A 21,107-nucleotide genomic window follows, 5' to 3' on the forward strand; every position below is an offset into this window, starting at 1 on the left:
TGGAATATCCAGCCACAAAACAGTTACTTAACAATGCAGGCAGCCCCCATTGAGAGGAAGGCTGAGCCTCAATGCCACAGACCACAAGTACTCCCTGCCTTAGGAGGGCGAGGAAGAAATTACTGTGAATTAAGTGGTCTTTGGGGAGGGATTGGGTAAGGGACGAGTAGGGGCAAGAATAGACTGGGAAAAGGCTCAGAAAGGCAGGCAGTCCCAAGGACTAACTGGATGGAAAGGAAGCCTTAATATCGCAGCACAGAGATGAATGTTGGTCCAACGACTCAATATTACAATCAGAAAAACAAAGTCCAGAGAGGGTGACTGACTTGCTGAGTTACGCAGGACACCGGTGTCCAGGCAAGGGCCTTTCCACCACGCCTGACAGCTTCTCAAGAGCATCAGAAGAGGTCAGGCTGGGGAGTACTGATTTCCACCTACTTCTGCGCCCTGGCGTACTTACGGGTGACCTGCCTGGTGTGAGAGTAGGCCTTGGCACGTCCATCACTCGTCACACGGGTGACACCTCAGCAGCAGCACCTGCGTTCTGCTTTAACAGGTAGGTGGAAGCATGTGAGGGGCAGAAGGGAGATTTCCTCACGGTTACTTTGGAGAGAGTCCCCTGGACAGCAAGGAGATCAAACCAGTCAATCCTAAAGGAAATCAGTCCTGAATATTTATTGGAAGGACTGATGCTGAAGCTGAAACTCCAGTCCTTTGGCCACCTGATGTGAAGATCTGACTCATTAGAAAAGACCCTGATGCTGGGAAAGATTGAAGGCGGGAGGAGAAGGGGACGACAGAGGATGAGATGGTTGGATGGCATCACTGACTCGATGGACATGAGTTTGAGCAAGCTCTGGGAGATGGTGAAGGACAAAGAAGCCTGGAGTGCTGCAGTCCATGGGTTCACAAAAAGTTGTACACAACTGAGCGACTGAACAACATCCACTTTGGCTGAGCTGCCCCTCAAAGAGGAGAGAAAAGCTTGGGTTTCACACACCAGGCCTCCAGGTGACAAAGGCCTCCAGGGTCACCAGTCACTGTGCCAGGAACCATTTCCTTGCACAACTCGCTGCCCTACACTGAGGCACTGCTGGGGTTCCCTAAATATACTGAGCCCACCACACAAGCTGTGCCACTAGGCAGCTCCAGCCCATAGTTTTCCCAACCTGCCCACCCAGACCTGGCTCCACAGATCTGTGCTGAGACCCTGTCCCCACATCCACACAGGCATAGATCTTGCTGCTGGGAGAGATTTCAGAGTAGCTGGTGAAACTGCCCTTGCTCAGGCAGGTTGAGAATGGTTCAGACTTCAGGAGCGGGTGACTGAGGGCCTGAGCAGCCGGTGATTTAGTAAGGTGGAGACAGCAGGGTACTAGACCTGGACTTCCTTCCCTCTCACCACACTCCACTGTGTGGAGTCCAGGCTACCAGGGACCCTCCTGGAACCACCATATCTAAAGAAGCTTAGAACTTCACGTCTCACCTTTGTTATCACTCCAGAATAATAACAGTACCTAAGGAACATTTTCTATCTGCCCTGCACTGTGCTAAGTTCTTTACACATATTGTCATGGGGGCTCCTCCCAGCATTCCTCCTTGCTAAGTATTATTTCCTCAAATTTCAAGATGAGGAAACTGAGACTCAGGGATTCCAGTGATTTACCCAAGTCCATCCAGCTGGGGATGTGTTTCCCTCCACAGCCTACCCTCATAACCATCGTTGGGCACACCCAGTCAGGATGGCTCCGGGCTATGGGGGAGGCAATCCTGGCACTTCGAGAATCCTACCTGCATTGGAACAGGCTTGTCTTCATCCTAAATTAGCACTCAATACCTATCACTAGGGGTTTCCCAGGTGACTCAGGGTAAAGAATCTGCCTGCCAATGCAGGAGATGTGGGTTTGATCCCTGGGTCAGGAAGATCCTCTAGAGAGGGAAATGGCAACCCACTCCAGTATTCTTGCCTGGAGAATCCCATGGACAGAGGAGCCTGGAGGGCTACAGTCCATGGGGTTGCAAACAGTCGGACACAACTTAGCGACTAAACAACAGCAACAGCAAACCTAATACTAACAATATACTTAATGACCATTTCTAGAGGCCAAGCCCTGGGCCAGATACTTTCCATCCATCATCTCATTTAATTCCCCGACAGCCCTGATAGAATGATGGGATTATGCTTTTTTTTTTTCCTTTTCAAATGAAGGCAGAGACTTATTTGACTTGAGAGTTGAAAGTAACTGTGCTAAGGACATGGCATCTGTGAATGGCAGAGCTGGGGTTCAAACCTACCCAGATGTGACCCTGAAGCCCATGTTCTCCAAACTCACTGTCCTGCCCACAGACGCCCCTACACTAGCAACTATGATGTGGGAGGGGCTCTCCTCTCACGCCTGTGGGCCAGCACTGTGGGCGTCACAAGGGATCCGTTAGACCTGCAGGACCCCCAGGCCCTGGCCTAGACCCACTGATTCAAAATCTGAATCTTATCAAGATCACGGGCACAGCAAAGTCTGACAAATTGCGTTCCAGATCATCTACCTCTTCACTCCAGTTTCCCAAAAGGCTCGAGACCAGGAACTGAGACCAGAAAGTGAGTGGCAGGAACTAAGTATCTGCCTGAGGTGGGCTGGGGGTGGAGGGGAGCTCAGTGTGGAGGGAACCTGGGGGTGGAGGGGAGCTGGGGGCGGAGGGGAGCTAGGGGTGGAGGGGAGCTAGGGGTGGAGGGGGCTGGGGGTGGAGGGGAGCTGGGGGGTGGAGGGGAGCTGGGGGGTGGAGGGGATTTGGAGGTGGAGGGGGGCTGGCGGTGTAGGTGAGTTGGGGGGGGTGGAGGCGAGCTGAGGGTGGAGGGGACCTGGGAGTGGAGAGGGGTGGAGGGGGGCTGGGGGTGGAGGAGGGCTGGGGGTGGAGGAGACCTGGGGGTGGAGGGGAGCTGGGAGTGGAGAGGAGTTGGAGGTGGAGGGGGGCTGGGGGTGGAGGGGGCTGGAAGGGAGCTGGGAGTGGAGGAGGGCTGGGGGTGTGGAGGAGAGTTGGGGGTGGAGGGGACCTGGGGGTGGAGGGGGGCTAGGGGTGTGGAGGGGAGTTGGGGGTGGAGGGGACATGGGGGTGGAAGGGAGCTAGGGGTGGAGGGGACATGGGGGGAGAGGGTAGAGGGGGGCTGGGGTGGAGGGGAGCTGGGGGTGGAGGGAACCTGGGGGTGGAGGGGAGTTGGGGGTGGAGGGGAGCTGAGGGTGGGGCCCGCACTTATCTCCCCTCCTTGTAGCCAGCCCATCCCTCTTTGGAGTCATCCAGGCACACAGATCTCAACAGGTGTGAGTCACTGCCTATTCCCACTGGATCAGGTGTCCCACATGCCCCTCCTGGAGCCTCTCCAGGCAGATGGTAGAGGGTCTCACAGGGCAGCCAAGCATCAGCGGATGCCCAGAGGCTTGGGAGAATCCCCAGACCTTCCCAGGAAGGGGTTAAAACAGAACAGGTTGCACTCAGCCTCTGAAGTGAGAGATTCACTCCCTGAGAGATTTTCCTGGAGTACTCCCTAACTGAATCCCAGTGTGGGAGAAAGCTGGGGGCTGGGAGTGGATTCAGGAGTCTGCTTTTGCTGGCAATCTCACTGGGAGTGAAAGTTGCTGGGTCATGTCCAACTCGTTGTGACCCCATGGACTGTACAGTCCATGGAATTCTCCAGACCAGAATACTGGAGTGGGTGGCCTTTCCCTTCTCCAGGGGATCGTCCCAAGGGGATCGAACCCAGGTCTCTTGCATTGCAGGCAGATTCTTTACCAGCTGAGCCACAAGACTGGAATCACCTTTAAAAGAAGCAAAGAGGATTGACTCCATTACTGAGTACCAACTCTGTGCGAGGCAAAGCGTGGAGTGTGCTAGTCCTTACCGCCATCCCACCAAGTAGGATTATATGTACATTTCACAGGTGAGGACACTGGGCCATGGAGAGAGGAACTTGTCTAGGATCTCTTCCTTCACAAGGGTCGCAATTTTCAGCCCCAAAACTATAAACACATGGAACAGCAAGGCAGAGAAACCAGACATGCTGGAAACATGAGTATTCCTAGGACCCTGAGCCATTTCATCCCAGACAGAAGACATTTGCACTGAAGCCAAGGAATGGGCCTGGAGTCCAGTCCATCATGATCAGGCCATCTTTCAGTGGCAGCATCCAGGCCCACTGGATGGAAGAGGAGGCGTTCCCAGCCGGCGGCCTGGCTGGTGACCCACACCGACCTGTCTCACCAGGTGCGCTGGGTGTACACAGACACAGATTGCGTGTCTGTGAGGGGTGCTTAGCATCCTCCTGCCCTGTCAGCCCCTGTGGAGCAGGCAGGAGAAGCAGGGGCTCTGGAGGGCACCTCACACCCTTTCAGAAGGCCTCCTCCCATGTCATACAACATCTGCCCAGCCTGTGGGCACATGGGCAGGGCATTGTTACCAAAGGAGAGAACCCAGGCAGCTAATCAGCTTTGGAGGTTTCTAAAACCTTACAGGGACATGAGCCTGTGACGTGAGGAAAGGGGATCCAACTGTCCAAGCCTTCCCTGAGGGGCCACGAGCCTTGCTGGGGAGAGAGCCCGTATCAGACTGCCAGGGTTTGGAGGCAAACCCCCAGATGTCCCCAGGACCCCAGAGGCTTAACCAAGCCGACCTCACCTGCTGGCCTTCCCTGCAGCCAGAGCCCACAGCTCAACTGCTTATACTGTTAGGAGTTTAAGGAGGCTGAACATCTTGAAGGTATTACCATTTATAGAAAAGCACATTTACAATTAGCTCTATATAAACACCTGGGGATTTATCTCCCAGAAGTCTAGGCTGATGATGCAGGAGCCATCGAGCCCACGGAGTTGACACAGGCCAGGGAGAGCTCCCTGAGAAGTCTCTTCTCTTCTGTCCAACAAGCTTCCTTGGGTCCCCACTCTCTGTCCCCACTTTCCCTCCTCACACCCAGCCATCTGCTCGGAGGATGCACCAGCCTCCCCTACACTGCCAGGAGGGCTGGAGGCTGAGGGGTTGCTGAGCCAGAAGTGATTCCGTCTCAAGGTCCAGGGCTGCGTCCCAGAGAGCTCCATATGGGGGCCTAGAGGAGCCTTCCTTAGAACAAAGGGGCATCTTAAACCCAACGAGAGGCCTCCTGCCTCAGAACAATTCATCATTCGCCAGCCGTTCAGAACAACTGTGCAAATGCCCTCGGAGCCAGGAAGAAATTGGTCAGGGATCAGACAGGGAAGAGGCAGCGTGCCACAAGGGTTAAGTGGGAGGGTGCAGGATTCAGAATACCTAAACTGCAGTCCTGGCTTCTCTGCTCACCAGAAGGTCGCCGATCCCCCTAAGTCTCAGTGTTCTCACCTGTAAAATGAGGATGACGACTGCCTATCTTCCAGTGTCATCACAATGACTAAATAAGATAATTCCTATAAAGCACCTGGGCAGGGTGCCCAGCACGCAGCAAGTGTTTAATAAGCATTAGTGTGAATGATTACCAACCAAAATTAAAGCAGCCTTTTAAAGGGACACCACCTCAAGACACCACCCAGAAGTACAGAGATTATGGGATGCAGAACATTTTCCACTTGGCAAAACTTTTACCCTTTCTCAAAAGCAGTGGTTCTTGGGACTTCCCTGGCAGTCCAGTGGTTAAGACTCCCTGCTTCTAATTCAGGAGATGTAGGTTTGATCCCTGGTCAGGGAACTAAGATTCCACATGCTGTGCGACATAGCCAAAAAAAAAGAAAGAACCAGAAGTCTGTGGGCAGACTTCCCACCCTCATAGCTTGCCACCTTCCCAAGATACGTAAATAATTTTGGTTTATGTGATAATACCTATGAGTGTACACAGATTAAACAGCAACAGCAGACTTATGCCAGGACACAGCAGTAGAGCATGACCATAATTTCATCACTACAGTGACTGCTGGTCCATCAGCTAAGCACAGCTCTAGAGATGAAACACCTCTTCTCTCCCAATCAAAAAAGCATACCAAATATCAAGTCATCATAATGTACACTTTAATTATCTTATAATTTTATTATCAATTACATCTCAATAAAGCTGAATTTTTTTTTAAAGTATGCCAGCAGGAAGGTGAGTGAGGGGAATGTCATCACTGTGTTAACCCTGAAATTATTCTATCATATTTTTTGTAAAGCAAATCGCTGAAGCTTCAGAATGTTATCACTGGTACAGGGGGTTTATTCTACCCCAAAGGTTTGAAAGTCAGCACATAATTAAAAACTGCATGTAATCAAAATTACCCTTTAAAATCCTCTTAAATCATCCCCAAAGTTTATCTTTAAACACAAAAATCATACTCAAAAGACTGGGATGCTCATAATATACAGGCATATGGAAGCTAAGACACACTGAACCAAGAGCTGAATAAAGCTGGCTTTCTCTCTCCCTCTTCCTACAACAGTGCTTGACTACATTCTTGTCAAATTGCATTCCAATCAGTTAAATGAGTAAATGATATAATTCCACCACTGCAAATTGCTGCTATGCTCCTCTCAGCTGACCCATGCTGAGACAGTTCTCCAGAAGCTACATAAGATGGAACGGCTCCCTTTATCCCTCCATGACCTGGGGAAAAAAAAAAAAAGTAAGAGCACCCACTTACTTGCAGCCTGAATTCGAGCCTTCCGACTGACCACCAGCCCAAAGCGGTTCTGAGCCACACACTCATAGTCCCCCTCATCTGAAGGGCTGCCGCCTCCATCCAGCAGGAAGTGGCGGATCATCAAGGACCCATTGGCCAGCACAGTGGAGTGCGTACTGTCTGCCAGCTCCACCCCATTCTTCCTCCAGGTGATTCGCACTGGAGGAGTCCCCTCCACCTTGCAGCCCAGCATTACGGGCTGCCCAGGGACTGCAACGTCATCACTTGGCTCCACAGCAAATGCCAGTTCAGCAGAGTGGCCAAGACCTGCATCAGGAGGGGGAGAGAGAGTAAAAGGAGAAGTTAGTGTGAAATGAACTCGAAAACACAGGGCTTCCAAGTTCTCTGGATCTGAGTGTCCCATCCCCATCATTCTGCTATATTGGAATCTCTATTAATATATAGAAATGTATGCATTATGAAGGGTCATCTCATGCTTGGAATCTCTATTAATATATAGAAATTTCTGCATTATGAAGTGTCATCTCATGCAGTACAGTTACTTAATCAACAGACTGTTTCAGAGAGATGGATATTATTTCTACCACCTTTCTTTTATTTGTATGTTTTTAAAAAATATTTATTTACTTGGCTGCGTTGCAGCATGCAAGATCTTCCTTTGGTGCATGGACTCTTTAATTGTGGCACGAGGTCTTTATTCATATCTTTTACAGAAAAGGAAACTGAAGCCCAGAGATGTTAAGCAACTTGTCCGAGACCTCAGAGTTAATAGTTACAAGTCTGGGACCTAAAAGCAAGACTGATTCCAACATAGCTGCTGCCACTTCTGTGCCCACCTGGTTAAACACTGAAGCCGCACAGACTTTCAGAGTGTGACCTCAGGTATTCAGTCTGCCCTGGCTTCTCCATCCTCATCTGTTTAAATAAGGAACAACAATATGGCTTGTGTTTTTCGTACATGCTAAGTCACTTCGGTCATTCAGTCACTTCAGTCCGACTCTTCGCAACTCCATGACCTGTGGCCTACCAGGTTTCTCTGTCCATGGAATTCTCCAAGCAAGAATACTGGAGAGGGTTGCCGTGCCTTCCTCTAGGGGACCTTCCCAACCTGGGATCAAACCCACGTCTATTATGTCTCCTGCATTGGCAGGTGGGTTGTTTACCACTGAGCCACCAGGGAAGCCCTATGTTAAATATGACCTACAGACGTAAAGGCACTATGAAAAGTTAAAATTTCTAAACAGCATAAAGTGAGATAGTAATAAATTGTTGCTTCTTTTTGCTGACAGCACCATCTGAACAGGGAGAAGGGTGTGTGGGTCCAGGACTGGGTACAGGCTGGGTTATGGTCCAGCTCCACTGCCCCACCCCTAGGATGCTCTGGGGTTTGGCAGTTCCGTTTGCTTTGCTTTTGTCATAAAGAGGATGAGAGATACCAAACATCTACTCAGATTTCTCAAAATTCAGAAAGAAGGAGGCTCCTAGAACCTTTCTCCCAGCAACCTCTTCACTCCTGCAGAAGAGAAAGGAACTGGAAAAGGGGAAGACGAGGGGGAAGAAAAGAAGGGAGACGATGAGGGTGATCAGGGAACCAGCAGTGGGAGAGGAGGGAGGAGAGCTCCAAGCCCAGGCGTGATGCCAAGTCTCCAACTTCTCCAGCGAGCAACTTACCAGACCAGTTACAACTTCAGTCCTGGAGAAATGAACCCACCTGGGCTGAGAAGGCAGCCACAGACCCCCTCCACATTTCCGGGCAACTAGTGACACGGGAGCGGGCCCCTCCCTTCACAGGCCAGCGCCCTCCCTGGCTGCGAGGGGACGGGGCAGTGAGGGGGAGAAAGCAGAAGGAGGAGCGCTGCAGCTAGGGGCGTTTCCCCACCCTCAGGGACGTGTAATTCGTATTTTAAGATATTTGAGGGTCACGCCCCTCCAGATCCCTACCCATCCTTCCCAAGACTTGCGTTTCAGCTGCCTCGGCTCCGCACCCCAACCCCGATATTTTAATAGCAACTGGGGGATGGATAAACTTTCTACTGGATGCGCTTGCGACATCCTGCTTCTCCGGAGCTAAGAGGGGAGAGAATACTGCCCAGAGGAGTGTCTGCTGAGAACTTGGAGTGGGAGGGGAAGCGACTAGATTTTCACTGCTCTCGCGTGAAATGAGCCCGTTACAGTCCCTAAGGGAACAGGGTGGTGGTGACGGAGCTCGGGGAAGTAAAGCCGTCAGACCCCGAGCTCTGCGTGTGCACCCTCCGGGGCAGGGCGGGCACGTGGGCATCCCCGCCGCGCTCTCCCCCTCGGTCGGCTTCTCTTTCCTTTCCTCAGCTCGCAGGGTGTCTCCCCCTCCCCACGCACGGCCAGCCGGGGACCTCCCTCTTCCTCGATCTCTCCCTCGCACTCCGCGTCCTAGTCCCTCTCCAAATCCACGACGCGCTCTTTTCACCCGTCGCAGCCCGCTCAGTCCCGGACTCCGCCCCCGGGGTCGGCGGTCTCCTAACCTCGGCCACCGCGGGCCACTCTGTGCCCACCCTCGGGCTCCGCGCTCCCCAACTCGCCCCTCGGACCGGACTCAGCCCTGCGGTCTCCCAAGGCTCGTCCCCCCCTCTCCCCAACTCCAGCCTGCCCGCCGATCTCCTGCTTTGCCGCGCTCCTGGCCTCTTGGTCCGGGCTCGGACACTACTGAGTCTTGGAGCCGCAGCGGACTGAATGCGAGTCTCTCTTCTGGGGGGGTCCATCCTCAGCATCGCCTGGCTCCGCGTTCCCGGCAGCCGGGCCTCAGTGCCCTCTCCCCCCCCTCCGCCCCGTCCCGCTCGTCTTCCCTTGGGCAAGTCCCTCCAGCCCGCGGTCCGCCGGCAGGTCCGCGCCGCTCTCCCCAGGTCCGCCCCTCGCGCCCGCTTACTCCCTTCTCGCCCTTCCCGGGGCTCGAGCCCCAGCAGCCGCACCGCGGGCGCCCTAGCTCACCGTCGCTTGGCGCAGGCAACAGTAGCAACGGCAGCAGCGGCAGCAGGAGCCGGGGCCGGCGGCGCGGGGGCGCGGCGCGCGAGGCAGCCATGGGGCTCGCGGTCCGCTCGGATCGGCGACGCGCAGCTCTGGGGCCTCTCGCGGCTCACAGTGTCCCGCGGGGCCGGCGCCGGGGCCGGGGCCGGGGCTCCGGCCGGGGCCGAGCCCGGGCGGCTGGGGGCTGGGGCCACATGCCTGCCTAGGAGCGCCGGGGGCGCAGGGCGAGCGCGGCCGCTTGCGCCATCTTGCACCCACCCGGGCGATCTGTCAGCCTAGCCCGGGGTGCGCGCTCCGCACTCGCACCACCCGCCCCGCCCTCCTCCCGCCGCCCCTCTTCCTTCCCCTCCCGGTCCCCTCCCCCAGCCCCTTCTCCCCGGAGGCCGGGTCTGGGGAACAAAAGAGCCGGCGAGCGCTTTAAGCGGCCGGACATTCCCGGCTGCGCGGCGGACGCACCCCCTGCGCTTTGAACTGGGGCCGGAGCGGCGGGCGCCATCCAGAGCTGCAGCCCTGGACCCCTCCCCGCGGGCCAGCTCCGAACTTGGGGGGCTGGGGGAGTGGAAACCCAGTGGACTGCGGAGTAGGACCGGGTTGCGGAGAAACACGCAAAGCTGCCGGATTCTCTCCTACCCACTCTTTCTGCTGCGCCCTTCTGCACCGTGTCCAAGTCTGTATTGTCGAGATAATTCCCTAAAAGCTGCACAAAGTTGTCAAAGATTCGGTTTTCCATGGGTTTCTGGTTCTTCCACCCAAAGGTTAGGACGTTTAGCTGCAAGGTTGGCCTCTTTAGACCGAAGAGTTCTGGCGCTTGGGTGGACAGGAGGGAGGAAGAGTGGGAAGGCGGCTTGGTCCAGGGCCCTGAGAGAGACGACCTAACAGGACAATGAGAACGCTCAAGTAAGCCGGATTCTGACCCCACTTCTCCCTGCGGTGTAGTTCAGCAAACCCAGGCGGGCACTCTCAGAGCTCAACTGAAAGATAAAGATACCCCGTCTCCCCTGCTCACTCTCAAGGAAACGGAAAGGATACAGGGAATGACAAATGACCTGATAACTGGAATAGCACCCTGAAAGTTAAAATTCCCAATAACACTTCTATGCCACAAAGACTCAGTGTTTCATGTCAGAGAACGTAAAAGGAGACAACATCAGTCTCAGGTAAGGATTGTTATAGTAGATAGGCATGTCTCTTAGGAGATACAGCCCCACACTGGCCTGCAGAGATCATCAGTCTTGGCCACTCGCTATTAAATGATCTTCTGTTGAGTTCAGCATGATGTGCTAGTCCATCAAAATTACTGAGCATCTTCCAAGTTCGAGGAGCAAGAGGTTTAAAGAGAGTAGTCTCTGCCTTACTTAGCTATTGGCATTGAATTGGTCAGGCAGAGGAGTAATTACACTTCTCTTTTGATACCAACTGTGGAATTGCAGAGCAGGAGTGTTAACTTATATAAAACTAACTCTGATGCAGATAGGCAAAGGGCCTCCAGAAATCAGGTAAGTTTACTAGTCCCTGGGTTTGTGCAGCCCAGGGACTCTGTAGTAGCAACTGGAAGATGAACAGGACTTGAGACATATGAGCAAGCAGTAGGAGCCAATGGAGAAATTCAGGGTCAGGGAACACACCGAAGTCCCAAGCCAATTTCCTTACAAGGAAGGGCAGGAAGGATGAGCCTCTATTGGCCATAGGAAAGGGAGAGGTGGGGGCCTTCCCTGGGCGGAAAGGCCTGGAAATCCCTCCTGCAGGGTTTGAATTCTCAACAACCCCTTCTTGGCTTGTCCTACACTCAGGAGAGGTCAAATTGGTGTCCTGAGTTGCTGTCATTTTAAATTCATTTTGACAAGTGTTTAATTCTTCTTTATCACAACGCTTGGTCTGAGAATGATATGCAAATAATGGCTATTCTCCTGCATGCAAAATGCGCAGTATCTCCCCCTACAATGTGTCAATTAACTCAGGGCTGGCTCACCAGCCACTTTGGGGGTGGTCCTGGGCAGGAAGGCCTCTGGTTCTTGGTTCCCAGCAGTAGAAAAACACCCATGGTCCAGGCACTATAAAGATCCTAGCAGAGCAGTTGCCAACTGTAATCCTGAGATGTGTGTGGGGTGTAAGCGTGGAGTCTGGTGTATGACTATTGTGCCTAGGTTTGAGTTAATGGACACCAGCATGATTGTGAAGGTGAGAGTGCATGTATGGGTCTCTGAGCTCATAGGCACTGCACCCATATGTGTGAACGGGCATCATGGGCAATTTTGGAAGCCAGATTTATACAAATAAGATTTGTAGAACCCAATCTCTGGAGTTTGGTGGTTCACTCCTCCCTTGGGTCCAACAAAGGTAAAAAAAAAAGTGTGTCCAGATGAAAAGAGATCCTTGAAGAGCCTAAAAGAATGCCATCAAAGAAAGCATCTTTCCTAAGTTCAGGTGTTTTTTCTAAGTGCCTGTTGAGGGAGGGACATGGTTCAGTTTGTTTTTTGAGGTGGGGGGAGGAGTTCCTATCCTAGGAGTCTGATAACCTATTTTTTTACTTTATTGAAATATAGTTGATGTACAATATTATATGTTACAAGTGTACAATACAGTGATTCATAATTTTAAAGGTTATACTCCATTTATAGTTATAAAATTCTGGCTCTATTCCCTGTGTTTCACAACATATCTGTGGAGCTTATTTTATAATAGTATGGACCTACCCCTATCTTGCTCCTTCCCTTCTCCCCATGGTAACCACTAGTTTGTTTTCTATATCTCTGAGTCTGTTTCTTTTTTGTTATATTCACTAGTTTGTTGTATTTTTTAGATTCCACATATAAGTAATAGAGTATTTGTCTTTAACTTATTTCACTTAGCATGATACCCTCCAAGTCCATCCATGTTGTTGCAAGTGGCAAAACTTCATTCTCTTTTATGGCTGAGTAGGGATTGGGGGCAGGAGGAGAAGGGGACGACAGAGGATGAGATGGCTGGATGGCATCACTGACTCGATGGATGTGAGTCTGAGTGAACTCCGGGAGTTGGTGATGGACAGGGAGGCCTGGCGTGCTGCGATTCATGGGGTCGCAAAGAGTCGGACACAACTGAGCGACTGAACTGAACTGAGTACTTCACTGGAGAAGGCAATGGCACCCCACTCCAGTACTCTTGCCTGGAAAATCCCATGGACGGAGGAGCCTGGTAGGCTGCAGTCCATGGGGTCGCTAAGAGTCGGACACGACTGAGTGACTTAGCAGCAGCAGCAGCAGTATTCCATTGCTTAACCACACTGTCTTTCTCCACTCATCTGTTGATGAACATTTAGGATGCTTCCATATCTTGGCAATTGTAAATAATGCTGCTGTGAACACTGACATGCACATATCTTCTCAAATTAATGTTTTTGTTTTGTCACATACCCAGGAGTGGAAATGCTGGGTCATATGGTGGTTCCGTTTTTAGTTTTTTGAGAAACCTCCATACTGTTTGCCACAGCGACTGCACCAATTTACATTCCCATCAACAGTGTACAAAGTTTCCCTCTTCTTTAGAGAAAGTCCAGTTCTTTCCTATAACTACCTGCTCTTCTGCTCAAAACTCAACATTTCCCATCCTGGTAAGAAATACATTCTCTAGGGCAGAAAGGCTGAGGCAATTCTAGTCACTTGGTTCCAAAAACAAGAACATTTTTGGAAAATAGTTTATTAATTCATTACAGGGACAGATATATGATCAATGCATTGGCTTAACACTAAAGAATATCATAATTGTAAGGAGAAAAAATGCTGGAAAATAATTAAATAATACAGCAAAACTACAGACAAATAAATGAGCAGGTACCGATTATACTTGTCATGCATCAATAAAAGGTTTTTAAATGAGACTCAAAAACCATAAGGCATCCATGGTAGGTGACAAAAGGATTAATACCCTGTAAAAGGCCAATGGACTCTTTTCTAATAAAAATACTGCTACAAAGACACAAACCTAACACTTCCAAATTACCCAGAGCCCAAATCATATATAATGCTAGTGAGTAATGGCCATGTTCTTATCAACTGTGAGTTATAGGCAGATACCAGATTTATTACTTATTTGCTTTTGAGAAACAATTTTCCACCCAACCTAATGGGTTATAAATTGTCTCATTTGCAGCTATTTAATTTAAACCAGAACCTCAGTGCCTGTTAAACAAGAACATGAAAAATGACTATGTGGTGTAATGCTAAGAGCCTACTGTTAAAGCAGCTATTTAATTCAGGACAGTTTTTTTTTTTTTTTTTTTTTTTCCCTTTAGGAAAAAAAAAAGAAAAACCAGCCAAATAAAATGAGGCTTTTGACCTTCAGAGCAGTGATGAAACATATACAGTAGTGTTAGCCACAGCAATGCCGAATGCTACAGAAAGAGTACAAATGACAGTTCTGTCCTTAACGAGATACAAAACCAGCATTAATAATCTTTAGTGTTATCATAGGCTGCCTGAAGGGGGAGGAGGAGGAAATGTAGGTGCGGATGTCAAACCTGAGTGACACCCGAGTGTAATAAACACAGATGCTGAAAGAGTCTGAGGAAGCTGCAACTCCACTGAGAGACATTTCACCATTAAAAAAAAAAGGAAAGATAGACTGGTTATTTCTAATTTGGCTCAGAAGCCAGAGTTAACCCTTGATGTGCTTGCTGCTCAGTGAAAAAAGATGAATTCAGGGAGAAGAGACCGAGTAATAAATGCTCCTATGAGAGGCTGAGGTGCAAAATCAAATAAATGAAACAAGTCAGGCTTGTCCCTGTGTGTGTGTGTGTGGGGGGGGGGGGGTCAACAGAAAATGACTTCAGGATTGAATTTAAAGAAAGAGCAAAATGAGATGAGCCCATCACCCTTGTCCTGTGCGAAGACCCTACTTCCAGCACCCTAGAGGATGATTCCTCCCAGCCCCATCCTGTCAGTTCCTGGACAAGGTGCACAGAGTGGGAGGCGAAGGGGCTACCCAGCCCTAATTCCCATCCCCTTCTCCCTTTCAAGCTCCAGCTGGGAAGCAAGGTGCCTCAAATGCCTCTGTCCAGCAAACCAGACTTACCGCATGGAAGGGAGAGAATAATTGTATCCCAAGCCTCTGGGTCGTGTTCCCCCTTCCCTGTCTCAAAACCCCCAAGGATGACTTGCATTCATCCTCTCTAAGGAGAAACCTCCAGTCTCAATCCCAGGGACAAAGAAGCAAGGGAAGCTGAAAGGTCTTCTCCCAGCCCGCACTGGGGGTGTGCAGTCTGCCTGGGGATGGGGTCTACAGAGGCACAGAGAAGCAGGGGCAGGAGGATGATGGCTGAAGTGGACGGCGGACACAGGAGTCCCATCACGGCCCCAGACAGACATGAGGTAGTTGTGTTGTGAGGGAAGGGTGCTGAGACTGAACCCAGGCAGGAGAGCCACATGACACAGTGTGGGAGAGGCGAGAGAGAGACAGCGGAGACAGACAGAAGCCACAGAGAGGAGAGGACAGAGTCCTGGGACGGAAGGGAAGGGCCCTAAGCTTGGGAGAACAGGGGCACAGGGAAACAAGACCCTAGAGGAGTGAGGGGGAGGAGAAAAGGGAGAGCAAGAGAAAGCAGATTTTCAAAACCAGGCACTTCCCCAATTACAAAATTAGGTGCAGACTCGCTCTGAGGGGAGCTGGAGTCACCCTCTCAGTTTGGGCACAGGGCACATGGCAGATGGGAGAGGGGACGCGACTAAAGTGTCAGGCATTCAGAGCCTGCTTGCACTCAGCCCAGCCCAACCGGAAAGTGGGCCGGGGCTGTCTTTGTCAGACAAGGCATTGGAGACACTCTCAGAGTGTGTAATAAAAGGCTGGGTGACAGAGTAGGGGCCCGCAGGGCTGGGGACAGACCACTCTGGGGCAGTGTCCTGACCTGGAGGAGCAATTAGGCCACAGTGACCACTGCCTGGCCCAGAGCTTCCCAGCTCACCAACCAGCACACACACATGTGCTTCACACATGTGCATATCACATGTAACTGTGCGTCACATGTCTCACAAATCACGTGTCACAGAGTATGGGGGGAGTGAATAATCCAATCCTTCCTCTCCCCGAGCCAAAGCAGCCCAGGAGGCTCCAAGTGGCTTGATGACTTGCAGGCAGAGACGCGTACACGTGTAGCCACACGCGTCATGTCACGTGATCCAAACCAGCCTGTCCCAGATGGTGCCCTCTAGGGGAGCTAAGTAGAGGAGGACGGGACTGGGGCTTTGGGCAGGCTTGGGCTGGCTCCTGGAGGGCAGGGGGCCTTTGGCTGGCAGTTGTTCCCAGGAGCCTCCTCCAGAGCCTCACTGGACTGGAGGTCCGAGTAGGGGCAAGTATTGCTGGCTGCCTCTGGCAGGCAGGTGAGTCTGTCTGGCCCAGGGGCTGCTTGCTCACACCCGCCTGGCTCCTGGTCCAGCCAGTCTTCCCCTTGACCGAGATCCACAACACTCGAGGTGAGGTCAGGAGCCTCTGAAGGCAGGGAATCTTCAGGTTCCAGGTCTTGGAGGTGGAGGTCAGGGGTCCCAATGGATGCACTAAAGTCCGAGTGGACAATGACTTCAGCCTCCACCTGGTTCCTGCAGGCTGGGGGAGGCTTCTTCCTCCCGTTGCCCTGGTCAGAGCAGAGAACACAAAAACCATCACTGAGCGTGACCATCAGAAGAATGACTATCCTTCTCGGGGTGGAGAGAGGCTGACCTCCAGCCTAGAGCCCTTTATATATCAATGTGGGAGTTGGTAAGGGAAGAACAGACTGTCCTCCAGATGATGATCAGATCCATGGGAAGGCAGGGAAACACTACGATTTGCCCTTGTCACAGAATTTCAGAAATACCAGATACGGGCAGGGCTCTGTGAACACGAAGAAGGGCTGAATGCAGTCAGATTGGTGCATGCTCAGATCCATGGGAATTCTGCAGTGGCCCACTTATGCCTAGCTCGAGGAGGGACTGTCTTCCCAAACACTGGCCTGCCCTCCACCCACTCACCTTTAGAGGCTCCAGGGGTCTCCAGGCTCGACTTTTACCCCCGGGGATGTTACCACCAGGGGTCTCCAGAGGATTCATTACTTGCTCTTACCAAGCATGGGACGCTTCTCTCCTTCCCTCCCCCTTTCTTTCCAGGACACTGACCTTTATGGCCTCGTACACCAGAGCCTGCAGCAGCAGTGTCTGCCCAGTTCCAGCAGGGGGCAGCAGGGCCCGGGTCAGAGAGGGCATGGGGCCTGCCTGGGGCAGCTCACAGCCTGCCCAGGAACCTGCCCAGCTGGGCCCACCGGGCTGAGCCCAGGAGATCTGCACAGGGAAAGAAGCAGGAGCTGAGGGCTTGGCTGGGGATATACGCAGGAAACGGCTGGAGCCCCCTCCACAGACTCTTGGCCCCCTTTCTACTTCCCTCCCCAAGGCAGTGGGGACAGGCAGAGAATGAGCTGAGAGTCTGCGGGTGAATTTGAGGATAGAAAGATGCTCCTGCAGAACAGCCCAGGAGTTTCTGAGCCAGGCAAGGTCTCCTTCACCACACAGAGGCAGGGAGAGGGTGAGAAAGCACTCAGGGGTTCGCGCTGGCTGGTCAGAGAATGCAGGATGAGACGCCACTGCCAGGATGGACAGGACCCGGCCTGTGTGGATGCACCTCATCTGGATCCCGGTCCTACCTGGCCACAGCCTACCTGACCAGCCTCCTTCCCCCACGCTGGGGAGAACTGGGTCTTAGAGCTCTCCCCAGCTCCCAGGATGAGGCGTGTTCTGGCCACCTTGAGTCACCCGCCAACAGCCCCTCGGGGGCTCTCCCCTCCTTCCTGAGAACCAGGCTGACCTATTCTGCCAGAGACGGAGGCCCATCTGCTTCCCTGCCTTGCCAACCCTTTCAAAGAGGAGGGAGAGCCTTTTCTTCTGCAGCTGGTCCAGGGAGGGGAGCGGGGAGCCGGCCTATCACAGGGTCACACAGCGTGCTCTCGCGCCCCCTAGTGTCCTATTTGGGAATGAACCGCAGTGTGGGGCTCGGCCTCCCCCGGCTCCAGACTCACCTTTCTCTTGGAGTGACCCCGGCCGGCTGAAGCGCCACCACCCATAAGGCTGTGCACTTCAGCCCTGTCCTCGATGTCCGAGGGCGGTGGGGACCAGTCCTGGGGACGAGGGTGCACAAGGGACTCCAGTTCATGGACCGCTGGGGGGCTGGAGGGAGCCAGGCGGGCTCGGGAGTACAGTGCGGGGTTCCCAGCAGTGGCCGAGGAGGACAGCCCAGGGAGGGCTTCTCTGGAAGGGAAGATGGGGAACAGGCAGTGTGGTCAAAGACAGGGGCAGGGGTGGGATTGGGATTAGTCCAGCCTATGTCCCTGGGCAGGTGCCTACCCATCTCTGAGACTTAATTTCACCGTCTGTGCAATGGATAAGAAATTCTGTGGCTGTTCACAATAGCTGTGATACTGCACTGAGGTCCTTCCTCCCTGGGCTCTGGGCATCTGGAGATTTGGGGGCCCTCTTTGCAAGACGCTAGCAGCTACCAAGGAAGTCCATGAGGTCGCAAAGAGTTAGACACGACCGAGCGACTGAACAACCACCACCAAGGAAGCAGGAGAGAGGCAGCTATGCTACGCCAGCCCTTACTGAGGGGATACGCTGGAGGCTTCCCTAAACCCACTCCGCTCCCCATTCTCACGAGGACCTCACCCCAACCCATTCACCCCAGACAACTTTAATGGGGCCCCCAGGAGGGGCTAGAGCAAGTCACAGCCACTTTCCCTGCTCTCTCTTCTCTGCAGAGGAAGTTGCTCCTCTCTGTGGTCAGACTGGTCCTTCCACCCACCTGTGGGGGCTGCGGCGCAGGCCAGCACACATGCAGGCCAGGAGGCAGAGGAGGCCCAGGCAGACGCCCACGATGATGCCCGTGACTGAGTGCACATCCAAAGAGTCTGGCAGGGGAGAGGGAGGGAATAGAACAGATCAAGGACAGGAGAAAACCCGAGGTTCATAGACCAGGACATCCTGGGGCTTCGTCCGGAGGCCACTGGCCCGAGTCTCTTCCTTTGGACATGTGAAATCTCTGATGCAAGGATCAGAGGGCCCCACAGACTCACAGGGACCACCACTACCTCTCTCTCCAACTGTCAGCCCCATTGGACATACGGAAGCTGGAGCCCCTCCCCATCAACCTGGCCTTTCAGTGAAACATGCCTCTTGCCTGCCTAACAGGGCTGGTTTCGCAGGCGTGTGACGCGTGCGGTGGCACGTGGCCCACGCTAGAAGGGCTCTGGGCTGGTTTAACGCTCTGCTGTCACCACCTTGAAATTCTTGCTCATTTTTCTTTTTAATGTATTATTTGGCTATGCTAGGTCTTAGTTGTGGCACACAGGATATTTTTTTCTTTTGTGGCTGCTGTGCAACATTTGGGATCTTAGTTCCCTGACCAGGGATTGAACCCATGCCCCCTCCAGCAGGAGTGGCGAATCTTAACCACTAGACTGCCAGGGAAGTCTGTCTTCTTCATTTTTTAATAAGGGGTCCCACATTTTCCTTTCACACTGGGCCCTGAAAATTACAGTGTAGACAGTCTCATGGCCTGAGACCTCCACTGTATAAAGCTCATCACCTCTTCAAGCCAGTTCTCCAGTGAAAGTAAGCTCCCAAAGAAACCAAGCCAGTTTCCCACAAATCTGACCTTTCGACTGAATTACCACTGAACCTCACCCATTTCCCCTTCAAATTTGTCCTCTCCACACCTGGCTTCTCTGGTGGCTCAGATGGTAAAGAATCTGCCTGCAATGCAGAAAGTACTGGGTTCGATCCCTGGGTCGAGAAGATCCCCTGGAGAAGGGAATGGCTAGCCACTCCAGTACTCTTGCCTGGAGGATTCCATGGACAGAGGAGCCTACAGTCCATGACGTCACAAAAAGTCAGACATGACTGAGCAACTAACACTTTCACACCAAATAGAGAGGGCAGCTGTCCAACAACATGTGCCTGAACGCAAGCCCTTGGAGGAGATGACTTCAGGATTAGACGTCAGCTCTGGGGACCTCTGGAGAGCTTGGGCTGCCCCAGGATGGAGCCCACCCCTTCCTCCCTTTCCACCTCTTACCTGAGAGCTTCTCCTGGAGAGTAATCACATCCTGCAGGCCAGAGAAGGGCCCAGGCCCCACCTCTGTGCGTGCCCCCATCTTGAAGAAGTACCTAGTGTCGCTCTCGAGGCCGTGGACCTCAGCACTGAAGATGTTTCCTGGGGGGCAGGGGAGCCAGGGAGAGCAGGGTTGGTGACCCGGGTAGGGGTGGCCTGCAGGGCTGGGCTGGGAAGTGGCCCTGGGAAGATCTGCTGCTCCCACCCAGGTAGCAGCTTCTGCCTGCTCCTCCTAGAACAAACCTCCGTGGCTGTCTCAGTACTAACCCAGCCACTGGGGAGGCTGGAAAGGGGTGGGGGGAAACCCCAGAGGTCCTGGGGTGAGGGCACTCACCCTCTGTGGTGAGCAGGGTCCACTGGTGCTCGGGCTGGGTGTGATTGTTGCTGTAGAGAATCAGATACTCCACGATCTCCCCGTTGGGCTCCGTCGGGGGGCACCAGTGCAGCCGGACGGTGGAAGGTGTCAGGGGGCTCAGGCGCAGGTCAGATGGGGGTGTCGAGGGCCCTGGGTGTCAGGGGAGGAGACGGGAGAGGCAGGGTCACTGAGAGCCCCAGCCGTGGGCACAGCTGGGAGCCAGGGCATGAAGGCATGGCCTCCTTGCTTCCGCCTTTACTGGAACAAACCACAAACCACGAAGCAAAATGAGGTCGGGTCTCTCACTGGGGAATTTCTGGAAAACAGTTAGGGAGGGGTCTTTGCCACCATTCTGCCACTCTTAGAAACTCTTTTCCACTCTTTGGAGCAGAGCTCTTCAAATTTCCACACTCAAATACTTTCAAGGGCTGAGGATGGTGTCTGGTCCTCAGGGGACCTGGGGGCAGAGCTCAAAAGTTTTTGGAAGGCTCACATTTCATTTAAACTCAACTCTTCTGTGGTAACATTTAATATCTAAGTAGTGTTTGAAATGATTTATTATTTAAAGTTCCTAACTCCCCTCGCCACCCCAAATCTTCAAGTAAAATTGGCTGACGCCCTGAATAGCCTCCGTGTACGCCTGCCCAGGCCCAGGACCTTAGAGTCACAGGAATCCTCATGTGAGAAGTACCACCTTGAAAGGGTTTGTGTTTTGTTTTCAGAGAAGCTGACAGGGGGTGGGAGTGGGGCAGGAGTAAATGAGGAAGGGAGGGGAGAAAGGAGGGACCAAAGGTGACTAGTGAGTTGGGAAACAACAGAAATTTGGGGGCTCAGGTTTTCAAGGCCCAACAGAGGGTGAGATGGGGACCCAGGGCTGTAAGGCTTAAAAAGCCACGTAGCACCATGGGCTGTCAGAACCCTCAATGGCCCTGGGTGACTCCCCACTTCTCAGGCTCTAGTCTCCCCATCTGTGAAAGGAGAAAATACTCCCCCCTCTGTAATCAGGTCAATTGAGCTGGGGATTCCAT

General features: G+C 52.8%; 2 protein-coding genes across 4 annotated transcripts in view; both read right to left on the bottom strand.

Annotated features, from left to right (window-relative positions):
• Nucleotides 1-9,678, bottom strand: part of IGDCC3 (immunoglobulin superfamily DCC subclass member 3) — a 43,770-nt gene extending 34,092 nt beyond the window's left edge. The window contains exons 1-2 of the mRNA XM_055536470.1: nt 9,588-9,678; nt 6,627-6,932 (exon numbers count right to left, since the gene is read on the bottom strand). Coding sequence (XP_055392445.1) covers nt 6,627-6,932; nt 9,588-9,678 — 397 coding nt within the window. The remainder of the gene's footprint in view (nt 1-6,626; nt 6,933-9,587) is intronic.
• Nucleotides 9,679-13,296: 3,618 nt separating this feature from the next.
• Nucleotides 13,297-21,107, bottom strand: part of IGDCC4 (immunoglobulin superfamily DCC subclass member 4) — a 39,312-nt gene continuing 31,501 nt past the window's right edge. For all 3 annotated transcript variants that reach the window (XM_055536725.1, XM_055536723.1, XM_055536722.1), the window contains exons 15-20: nt 20,059-20,229; nt 19,689-19,826; nt 18,417-18,522; nt 17,638-17,866; nt 16,745-16,906; nt 13,297-16,224 (exon numbers count right to left, since the gene is read on the bottom strand). In XM_055536725.1, coding sequence (XP_055392700.1) covers nt 15,811-16,224; nt 16,745-16,906; nt 17,638-17,866; nt 18,417-18,522; nt 19,689-19,826; nt 20,059-20,229 — 1,220 coding nt within the window. In that variant the 3' untranslated portion in view covers nt 13,297-15,810. The remainder of the gene's footprint in view (nt 16,225-16,744; nt 16,907-17,637; nt 17,867-18,416; nt 18,523-19,688; nt 19,827-20,058; nt 20,230-21,107) is intronic.

The sequence above is a fragment of the Bubalus kerabau genome, chromosome 10 (genome assembly GCF_029407905.1).
Source record: "Bubalus kerabau isolate K-KA32 ecotype Philippines breed swamp buffalo chromosome 10, PCC_UOA_SB_1v2, whole genome shotgun sequence".
NCBI lineage: Eukaryota > Metazoa > Chordata > Mammalia > Artiodactyla > Bovidae > Bubalus > Bubalus kerabau.